This window comes from Gymnoscopelus braueri (genome assembly GCF_963280865.1).
Source record: "Gymnoscopelus braueri genome assembly, chromosome: 20".
Classification (NCBI taxonomy): domain Eukaryota; kingdom Metazoa; phylum Chordata; class Actinopteri; order Myctophiformes; family Myctophidae; genus Gymnoscopelus; species Gymnoscopelus braueri.
In genome coordinates, this window is record NC_137622.1 from 34,577,929 (window position 1) to 34,589,761 (window position 11,833).

At 40.2% G+C, this 11,833-nt stretch overlaps 1 protein-coding gene across 5 annotated transcripts in view; it reads right to left on the bottom strand.

The window, feature by feature from the left end:
• Positions 1 to 9,925, bottom strand: part of diaph2 (diaphanous-related formin 2) — a 688,393-nt gene extending 678,468 nt beyond the window's left edge. For all 5 annotated transcript variants that reach the window (XM_080415256.1, XM_080415259.1, XM_080415257.1 and 2 more), the window contains exons 1-2: positions 9,890 to 9,925; positions 8,272 to 8,662 (exon numbers count right to left, since the gene is read on the bottom strand). In XM_080415256.1, coding sequence (XP_080271382.1) covers positions 8,272 to 8,358 — 87 coding nt within the window. In that variant the 5' untranslated portion in view covers positions 8,359 to 8,662; positions 9,890 to 9,925. The remainder of the gene's footprint in view (positions 1 to 8,271; positions 8,663 to 9,889) is intronic.
• Positions 9,926 to 11,833: the final 1,908 nt, after the last annotated feature.

An 11,833-nucleotide genomic window follows, 5' to 3' on the forward strand; every position in this document is an offset into this window, starting at 1 on the left:
CAACATGAATGAATGGGTTTTACAAGTAGGATATATTGCGTTTGCACCACTTAAGCCTAATGCCCGATTCATACTTGGCTGCGCGCCGTGTCGATCACCAAAAATAGCTGATCTACGAGCTCACAATGGGTCGCAGAGCAAAGCATTGTGAGCTTGTAGATCGGCTGTTTTCACTTCAGTGCGCCACACCGGCTCGCAACTAAGTATAAATAAATAACCCTCAAGTCTATGCCTTTACGTTTGTGAAATTGTGCTTAGTCAACATTATCGATTGACAAAGTGGATAAGCGAAGTCAGTCGATATGGGAATACAGTGTGGAGTGCAACTAGACAGAATGAGATCCAACTAGACTCCACCGCACATTAGCCTTTTTACTTCAACAAGGCATCCCAAGACCATGTTGTCTTAACCCATTAAAACCGGAAAAGCATCAGTGTCATTTAAGATTTGAGCTCTCAGTGCTCACAGTGGTTTGGAACAGTGGTTCTCAAAAATAGCAGATCTACAAGCTCACAGCGGGTCACTTCGTGCCGCGCTGCGAACTTGTACATCTGTGAAAGTGTTTGAAAAAATTGGGGAACATTTTCAGATGGGGGTCCGCAGCCAAATACATATAAATGTGGGGGTCCTTGGCACGAAAAAGTTTGAGAACCACTGGTTTAGAGGGCATTTGTAGAATCGGCCCAAGGTCTTAATGGGCTAATGAAGACAACATTGCTTAAGTGGGCCTGAACTGTCCATTCACTGTCCATCTACTTTAATTGCTTAGTAAATTACTATTGTGATTACAATCATTAAGGGGTCCTGATTAAATTACTCTGAAGAGTTAATTAGAAATAATTACAAACGCTCTCAGCATGAAAGCAGAAGCTATTCAAGAGAGTCTGACAGAAATGTGACGTGCCAAAGTTGAGGCCATGCACAGTTTTCTTGCAGTGCAGCGAGGATTCGTCGAGTATCACAAACTTGGGTTTTCTTTATTGGTTATTTGATGTATGGGAATTATTGAAACACCCCTGTTTAATCGTGGATGAAATTGGTTTGTATGCCGGAATGTTTTTTTTTCTTCTGGAGGCCTTTTCGTGACATAACTTAATAGAGTCAACTAATGATCAGTGAGCCTAAAGAAGATGAACCAAGACAAGTGGAAATGAAGTGAAACTATAATCAACAGCCTGTGCACCAAAAACAGCATTAAAAAGATATCAGCAGTCAGTTGGAAAACAGCAGTTTGTGGTGCTGGATTCGGTGACGGAACAAAAACACGATACACCATGTATATAGCTAAATGCCACCCATACTGTAGGTCTAGTAACAACAGTCACTCGTCTATGTGCTTGAAAATCACACGGATCAGCACAGTCTCACATGAACTATCTATCACATGCATGCAAATTTGAATCATTAAGGTGCAGGTTGGGATGGGAGGATAAAATATTTCATCTGTTATCGTGATAAAAAACACTATCGAGATAATAAGGTCAATAGCAAGAGAAAGGGGCCAGCCAGGGTTGCTGAGTCACCCTTTAGTGACGTACCAATGTTCTTTCCAAGAGTGTGTTTACTGTTTAGATACCTATTTTGGAGCATCCTAGACCACGGGTTACTTATGTGTTGACCAATATTGTCAAAAAGCTTAAATAAATAAATACAAATACCTTTATGATAGATAACACTATCTTGGCAGTATTAAAAAAGAAAATAGCTATTTTACAAGCTCACAATGCGTTGCAACACGATGGGTTGTGAGCCTGTGGATTTTGAAAACTGTTGAACTTTTTCACCTATAATGACATGCCAAAAAAAACAGAGACCTCAGGTTGAGATGTGGTTACAAATTGGGAATCGATACCGATAAATAAATAAAAAGTCAAATAATGGCCGATATATCATCCAGACCTATATCAGTTGGGCTGTAGTGTGCCACTGTCTCACACCTCTATGAGCACAACTAAAAGACGCAAAAAGTGAACATGCTGACATTTCTGCAGGAAGGAACAACAAGGTCTCACATGTCTCACTTCTCTTCTAGGCACACAACAAGGCTAGCAGTACTGTTTGATGACATAACAGTTTCAGTGTTGTTTGCTGTTGTTTCACTATAAGACGGGTTAAAAAGGACACGGTTCAAGGTTTCTTTATCGTTTATTCTGCCATTTGTTTTATATTTGGCTTAAAAACCAAATAAACCTAGGCTGATTTTGTAGTTTTGTTTTCAAGTTCAGGTTAAAAACTACAGCAGTGTAAAAAACATGGCATAAGCTCATGGTTACATACACATACACTTCAGAGGCACCAGCATCCCATCCCACTCACATCCATTCTATACGGGAGCAAGGGGATGGAGCGTCCGGTTGTGGCGTAACTGGCACTGTGACAACGTGAAATAGGCTCTGTGCGACGTGTTACGGCACTTAAATCTAGGGGTGTAAAGCATTGGTTCTCAAAGTGGGGTCCGGGGACCCCCAGGGGTTCCAGGGGGTCCACAGCCTGTGTTAATATAGCATCACAATATTTTTTTACCACTTTAACCTTTTATACTTTGGCTATTCAAAAATACATTGAGGAGAGGGGGGAGAAACACTGAACAGCACATGACCTACTGTATGTACCTACAGTACATTAGTTAAAATTACAAACAAATTCACCTTGAATGTTTAGAGAAACTATTTTAACTTTGTTCACTCGCTCAGTTGTCAAAATTGAAATTAGCCCAATGCCCTTGACGCCACATAATCGTAGTCATTTGGGATGAACATGTCATCACACTCACTGTCAGCACATCTGAGGGCATGTTTTACTCTCTCCTCACTCAGTCAAACCGGATCCACTGAATTCCTATGAAAACAACTGCATTCCATATGCCCACTACAAGAGGGACTCCTAAATGCTTTGACAACTTAACCCATTTCGGGCGGGAACGCCCTATTTGTAACTATACCTTTCAAGACAGGAACCCCTTATGTACAGTATATAGCAACATACATTTTTTGTAAATTTTTAATACATATTTGAAGTTTTTCAGAAAACTTAGGTCAGGATTTAAAAGGCGCTTTTAGAATCGGCCTCAGGTCTAAATTGGTTCAAGGACATTCTGAGATGACACAGCCACCTCACAGTTGAGGCGGAAGCAAACTCGGAATGTTTGAAAGTCCACTAAACTTTCTAAACGCTCTGAGAGCATTACTGAAATGTCCTTGGCCGTGCCGTGTATCCACATTCTAGGTCCGCTGCACAAACAGTGCTACGGTGATGTAATACTGCACTCATTAAACAAACATGCGGCTTTCACAGTTTCACCTCTTCTCAGGGCTGGCGTAACAACATTTTCCCAAGACCACACTGTGTGGCCCCTGGCCAGGGGCCTGCCAATGCCTGTCACTTGGAGGCTGACAATGTTCCATGCTATAGACCTTCGAATTGGCTCACTGCAGCTCTCAATGCCCAAAAAGCAAGTGAATACCTCCACTTTAAGTGAACCCCATCCCCTATTCTGGCCTGCATCCACACACATGACACTGCACATCAGTTGTGAGGCCATATAGGCCCATAAATGGAAAAGACTGTGAACAGTAAAGTCAAACAATTTGAAGTCGAAGAGAAGATTTTCTTGTCAGATGATGACGTACTGCAATGATATCATTAACTAAAACCAAATTATGAGAACATGGGATTTGTGTAGTCTTTTTGCTGTTTCAGCAAGATTGTGAGTTAAGAGTTGTGCTACAAATGAAGCGTGCACATTCTTTCCCTACATCACTGCAAACTAAATAAAGTTACAGCTACACCTCAGAGGAGCGAAGACGGAGGGAAAAAAACTAAAAGGACAAGTCATCATAGCTCCACCCAGGGATGAAAGATGTCTTCCTGCCTCGCATTCACAGTGCTGTTGTCTGAGGGGTTTTGACCGAGCCACGCTTCCTTTGCCTGGGTCTGTATAATGTGTTCTGATTGAGCAACAGGGAACATGTCTGGCCCTGAGAACTCCTAACCCATTTAGATCGGGAAGGAATCTGTGTCATTTTTAGATTTCTTTTGGCTATTCAAAAATAGCAGATCTACAAGCTCATCTATGAGCTGAGCTTGTAGATCTGCTATTTTTTGAAAAAAATGAAAATGTGTGCAAATCTTTGAATATACCGGTATATGTTTTTTAAAAGCATATTTAAGCAACATTTTTAAATCAAATCTTTGCTTCTGGGAGATTCTACAAATGTCTTCTAAATCCTAACTGTTAAAACTTATGTTGCTATATAATATCAGTGGTTCTCAAACTTTTTTCATGTCAAGGACCCCCAAAAAATATATATTTGGCTGCGGACCCCATCTCAAAATATTTTGTTCCAGGGACCCCCCCAGAAGCAAAGATGTTGGTTAAAAATGTGTATATATATATATATATATATATATATATATATATATATATATATATATATATATATTCAAAGATTTGCACAAACTTTCACGATTCTTTTCAAAAATAGCAGATCTACAAGTTCATAGCGCGGCACTCGGTGCCGTGCTATGAGCTTGTATATCTGCTATTTTTGAATAGCCAAAGAAATCTTAAAATGACACACAGATGCGTTCCCGGTCTTAATGGGTTAAAGTAACATAAGGCAGTGAGCTCACAAGAGGGAGAGAGAGAGACTCTGGATGACATCAGCACTGAGAGCTAGTCAGTGGTGTGAGCAGAGTATTGGGGTGCATGTTTAAATGTGAAGGGGTAGTGTCTAAAAAGGACTGGAGTGGACCGTGTGTTAAATTACATTTGAGTTGTTTTCACCGTTTCATGAGATGAAATCCCATGGGTGCTACACCCTTTGGGGAGACAGAATGTGCCTTGCTCCTCGTCCTTCCTGTATCATTACACAGTCCACACTGGGGTTTTTAGGGCAGCAATCGTGGCCATACTTTCCCTTTACCTTAACCATGCTGGAACACATACCAGTGATTACAACTTTTTAGCCTCAGGCTCTCACTGGCTGCTGTCTAGTCTTACTCATGTCGGTCTTATAAATGTGAGAGTCAGAGTGAGGCAGAGGTTTCAAGGAAGGGTCGCTTGCTTGGCTTTGTTGACACTGGTCTCCGTGGTCAGTCCCAAGTACAATACACAGAGCTCAGTGTATACAAGTCCATCGAGTCTTTGCCTGAGGCGAAGAGACGTTTGCATTCCTAAAGCTCAATGGAGCTTGATAGCTAACGGTGCAAGCCCCACCCTTCACAGGAAATATCAGTAATTAGCTCTCAGTTGTACAGCCTGAATTGCATTTGGAAGGGCATAAACAATGCCATAACATGGCGATAATGTATTTGTCGTTTAATCACACCGTAATAGGTTTTTACTTTTAACTCCTGACTTTTGTCTCATCCATAATAAACACATTACAAAAATCTTTCACCAGTTCCCTCACTTAAGAGGAGCAGGACTTGGTGGCCTTCAGGAAAAGCGGCCTTCAGTTCAACTACGTTTGGTGTCAATGTCACCCTTCAGACTCATTGACAGGAAGGACACAATATAGCAACACTAGTACATGGGTGGCTCTTAATGTCATTGCCTCCTGAAATTTGCTGCCGTCTTCAAACAAGGAAAGGGAGTAACTGTGGTCCCACATCGCATGGAAATCCTCTGGTTGTAGAAACACTAAATTGTGCACCAGAAGCACTTTTACACGCAGACAGCGATGGAGCTCAGCATTCCCATTTTAGATCCCACCAGGGACAGTTAAAAAGCCAGTGACCACACTGTGACAAATAACGAGCCATAACGCAAAACTGTACTTAAGTATCGCATTTACCAGAGTAATGTACTGTAGTTGAAAATGTTCCTCGGAATAACGTCAATCTTAGACCAATGGCAACTAGCAATGAAGGTAGTGCTAGAGTTGGTAGAGTTGTTGGTGACACATGTGAGTGATGATGTGATTGTCAAGGGACCCCTACCCTCCCCCTGGCCTTCCTTCTTAGATCTGGTGGTGATCTCATTTCCTGCCAAAGGAATGCCATGCACTCAATACCTCACTGACTTCTGAGCTCATAGGAGTGTCACAATCTTCAAACTATGAAGTAATAAAGGGTCAGACTCAGTCCTAAGACCGACTTTGCTCAGTGTCAGCAGTGTCCTTCAATAGTTAACCACTTGAAACCTAGTGTCCATACATATTCTGGGGGCCATCATTTCAGCGAAAATAGCCGGTCGACAAGCTCACACCACGTTGCGTTTACGACGACACGTTGTGAGCTCGTAGATCGGCTATTGTCGGGGAGCCAATTTGGTGTAGAGGGAAGAAATGACCGAACCAAAAATAAGAGCCCTGAGGGACCCCGGTCAACTACCTATATAGGGTTTAATAGGCTAACCACGTTCAACCTGGAACCCCTATTTTGGGTATGTCATTATAGGCAAAATTATTATTATTTTCTATGTCAATTTTCTACTTTCGAAATTCGAAGAGACTGAGAAAACAGCGGATCCGCTATTTTGGTTATCTTTAAAATACTGTAGGGCTTAAGTGGTTAAGTTATTAGATGAGGTCATGTCAAGAGATGACACACGTAACTGTCAAATCAGAAACCACAGTGATATCGGTTCACTCAACGGGACAGAAAGTAACTGAAATCCCCTCTTATCTCACACTTTAAGTGAAACACTCTGAACTCAAACTGTAACAAGAACGGCTGGGGGAAAACGTCACAGGTACGCCATAGCATAGATTAAGTCAGCGGTTCTCAACCTTTTCAGGCCCGCGCCCCCCCAAAATATTCATATTTGAACTGCCCCACCCTGACCAAGCGCTTGGAATTGTAGGAGTTGGTATTAAGTGGTATGTATACAGGTTCATATAAATAATGTGGTCTGCATGGTGAGTGCTTTTAAACGTACATCGCCGAAACGAAACACTAGCTCACTCCCATCCATGAACTGTTGTTCTGCTGCTCAGTACTAGCCTGGGCTAGTACATTAAATAGTCATGGAAGGCAGAGAAGCCCCATCTGGGGCTATCAAGACATCAATAGCTATTTGACGTTGCGGTGTTGCTCCACACAGACCATGTGCTGTATAACAACCTGTGTTGTGTTCATCTCCCTGGGGTGTTGAACAGTAAAACTGTGGAGTGCTGTGAGAGAGAGAGTGATTCTCTACTTGTCTTGTCTTGGGTGTTTGGTTTTTGACATTTTAGGTAGCTGCAGAAAAACCGTGACTGAGGTGTAAGGAATACAAGAACGCTCGCCCTAAAAACACGCTCGCCCCGGGTCAAAACTGACTACCTCGGAACGGTCGCTACCTGGTATTCCTAAACGTAACCTCAGTAAAACTATGCCTAAACCTAACCTTATTCCTAAACGTAACCTCAGTAAAACTATGCCTAAACCTAACCTTATTCCTAAACGTAACCTCAGTAAAACTATACCTATCCACAAACTTATTCTTAACCTTATCCTCAGTAAAACGAATAGAAGAATAGAAGAACCGGTGGTGGCGAGCGGCCCGTGGAAAAAAATGGGGGTGAGGGGAGATATGAACAAAGTAAAATATCAGGAATACCTCGATAATATCGATATTGTGATATCGTATCATATTGTAAGGACAATGTAAATCGTCTTTAAATTTAACAAATAATGGTCAAAAAGCAGATCTACAAGCTCACAACCTTGTAGATCCACTATTTTTTTTTTTACAATTGTTTGACAATTTTAGAAAGTATAAAATAGGGCTTAAGTGATTAAAACCCACAAAAAGAAGCACTTATGCCATATCACAATAATCCCAGGCTATATCAGGTCTCGCATCACAATATCGATATAATAATAATAATGATACTACTGCACTATACTTCCCTGACTTCAAAACCCATTAAAACCGGGGGAGCATCCGTGTAATTTTGGATTTTTTTCTTTAGCTATTCACAAATAGCAGCTCTACAAGCTCACAGCGCGTCGCGCTGCGAGCTTGTAGATCTGCTATTTTTGAACATTTCTGGAAAAAATCTTGAAAGTGTGAGAACTACTTATTTAAGAAGACATTTTGTAGAATCAGCCTTAGGTCTTAATGGGTTAAACTTTCTGCCAAATAATACAACTCATTCACTAATGTGCTCAGTGTAGTAGAAGTGCTACTGTCTCAACAGACATGTGGGGATCATCATGATAGTTTAACCATTGCCTGCCTGCCTGACTGGCTGTACAAGTAGAACGTGACTCTTCATCATGGCTGTTATGGTAACACAACTATAAACAATACAAACCCCAGTCCAACTCCAAACACCTACCAGCTTTTTGTTTTTACCCTCGTCCTCGTTGGACTTCTTCTTAGACGGTCTATTCGGGTCCTCTCCTCCGCCACTGGCTTGGTCCATCTTGGGTTTTAGTTATAGTTCCGTTCAGAAGAATTTAAAAGGTTGTTGTTGTTTTTTTTAAGAAAAAAAAGTTATGGAATGAAAACTCCCGCCGGCACGTTTGCCGCCAACACTTGGATTAAAAAAAAGACACCCAATGGTTAAGTTTTCTCAAAAGCCATTCCGTTAAAAGTAAATATATTTAAAAGTTGTGTTCCAAAAAAATGTAACTCCTTTAGTATCCAGTTGTCGCCTACAGGGCGGAGGTGTGGTGGTTGTAGGGTCTCTCTTATCCGTCCTGATCTCGGCTCAATGGGAAGACGCTCTGAAAGGGTTAAAATGATAATATCAATCAGTGATTGAAAAAGTAATCACATGTATTGTTACTTTAAGTAAAAGTATCAATACCGCAATGTAGGAATACCCTGTTACAAGTAAAAGTCCGGAATTAAGAATTTACTTGAGTAAGGTATACAAAAGTATTGGCAAAGTGTCTACCAAAAGTAGAAAGTAGGCCTTATGCAGAATATCTATGTTTCACAAGTTCAAAATGTATAAAACATATTTTGGAAATAGCTCACAATGTGTTGCATAATGGTCGAAACATATAAGGCTGAAGTGGTAAATGTATCTTTCTTTTGTAATAATAATCAAAATCTACAAAGTAAGTAAATAACTAAAGTTTTCATATAATTAAAGTGAATTATAAAATTTGCCTCTGATATGTAGTCGAGGTAAAAGCACTGACATTTGTAAATACTCCAGCAAAGTAATAAAAATACCTCAAAATTGTACTTATAAGTACAAGTACAGTACTTGAGTAAATTGAGCTACTTTACACCGCTAGGTATAATAATAACAATCAATATAATCAACACAGCTGCGTCTCCTAGCCTGGACACATGTTTATATCGCTTAATTAATGATTCTCAGCACGTGTGTTTCCCACAATACACTAATTAGTATGCAGACACATTCTAATCAAATCAACCCCAAGTAAATTACATAAAGGAACAAATATTAGAACATATATAGTGTATACATATATTTATATATATTTAACTATACATAATATTATTTATTATAAGTAGTAGTCGCAAACAATGTTTCTAATAGTATTGAGACATTTGTGGAAACAAACTTGCACTATTAGCAGGATGTAGCAGCCCTTAAACTAACCGATACAATGTATCCAGAACAGAGTGAGAGCTGTCAGACAGACTGAAGCATCGTTCAGCAGTCATCACAGCAGCACAGCGACCATTCAGAATATTAACACAAAACCAATGTTTACAATCAAACTAATAAATCACCGTTGTTCACTGCTTGTTTATGGAGGCTACTTTACATTATACTGTGCATTATTATGTCCTGCAAACCCTCTGTAAACAAACAACACAAGCTTATCACCAGGGTGATATTTATTTATAACCACCACAATATCAGACCACCCCTCCCCACACACGACACAACGCCATTAAATATAATATAATAATTAAATAAGCTGTCAAAGAAAGAAAACTCACAAAAAAAATCCCAGAGAGCTGCTTACCATATATGTATGCAACCGAACGTGAAAGCCAGGCCCCACTGTAAGGCCCGCCCGCTGCGGATTGCGATTGGCCCCGGCTGCGGCGTCAGCGCGGGAGATCCCCCACGGCCATTGGTCACGTCGCCTGGCAGTCCGTGGGGCAGCGTTGCCAGATTCTGCGAGAGAAAAAAGCATCCACGTATAGGAAAACAAGCCCAAAAGAAGCAACTTGGACCACACATAAGCCCTTTAAACCTATGCATCGGCTGTTTGAAAAGGCCAATCGACAAGCTCACAACACGTCGCATCGCGACACGTTGTGAGCTTGTAGAGCTGCTATTTTTTTGTGGAATAATGTGGAATATTTGGAAGGTTTTTGAAACATTCTAACAACACAAATTCTCCCTGGGCACAACACATGTGCAAACATAAGCAAGCCTAAATAAGCAACTACACTTTAGAAACAAGTCCAAAAAAGCACAACCCGCAACTACCAATATTTACAGGCAACTTTACAAAACAAGAAGCCCAAGGTCGCTTATAATAAGTGGACATGGCAACGCCATCGAGGGGTCGACTTGACGTCGAGGAGGACTGGAGGAGGGAGGAGGCTGTTGTGGCAGCGAGGTGACGTCACACACCGCTCCCTCTCACAGCAACATGGTCCCATCAGATCTGTAAGCATCACACATCAAGCATGATGAGAGAGGGAGACACAAGGGCGCGATACCGCGCGCGCGCAGCAGCCCCCCCCGCCCCTGTGTGTGTGTGTGTGTGTGTGTGTGGGATACAGGATAGTGGGCACGTCTACACATCTGGGCACCTCGATGTCAAATTGGCTGTTTTGTCCAAAATGTAAAAAAAAAAAATGTCTTAAGTAATGTAAATGCACGGTAGCCTACATCATTATCAGACTTAATTTTATCCTTCAACTTCTTGTTTATGTCATGGTTTATATGCCCCAAAATGACTGGATATATACAGGTTTTGCAGCAATGTGTAGCAATTGTAGAAATATTGTTCTAATCTAAGTATATGTTCTAATCATGTATACTTTACTTTATTTAAAAACATTTTCCAAATATTTTATTTTTTAACATTTTGGAGTGAGTGTGTGTGAGTGTGAGATAGAGGGAGGGGGGAGGGAGAGAGAGAGAGAGAGAGAGAGGGAGAAATAACTGTTTTATACACAGTGATGTGCTACTTCAAAAATTCCCAAAAGATAATAATCAAATATGATCATGATCAGATTGTTATCATGGTATTTCATTCAAGTGGTTACAGTCTGCAGATTGGTTGTTTGATTGCATACTTTATTAACAGTTTGCAAATAGTACAGAGGTATAATTTTACAATGATTGTTAAAAGGATAACACAAAAAGCCCTAGGGGCTTGTTTCCATTCCTGTGTATTCAATTGATAACACTTGCTGTTCATCCTATTCTATAATGCATTATACGCATAATTATAATGCATTATAATTTGCTTATAACACTTAAATTATAAATTAGTTATAAGAACTAATAAATACTCATAATGTGTTATATAACATATAATCATGACACATTATAAAGCATTCTAGAATGACTTATAAGGTCAGTATAAAGGCGAGGTAATCGGCTTATAACGCTGTATAATTACGGGTATAAGCACTCATAAGTACGAATAATCATCAATCATAACACAGTATAAAGCCCCTTATAATGACTCTTAAGATTAAAGTGATATTTCACTTTCATGTTTGGGGTCATTTTAACGTCTACTCAGGCTTTTGTGAGCACTAACTGAAAACACCCTTCCTTGGTTCTGGTGACTGATATTGTCCTTCTAATGCGTGAGGAAACCTTGTTTTTTCAATCACTTTTTTCATTATTTTTTTTATAATTTTGGGGGGAAATGAAATAAATAAATAAAATAAAATAAATGAAAAAAGTTATTGAAAAAACACGGTCTCCTCACGCAGTA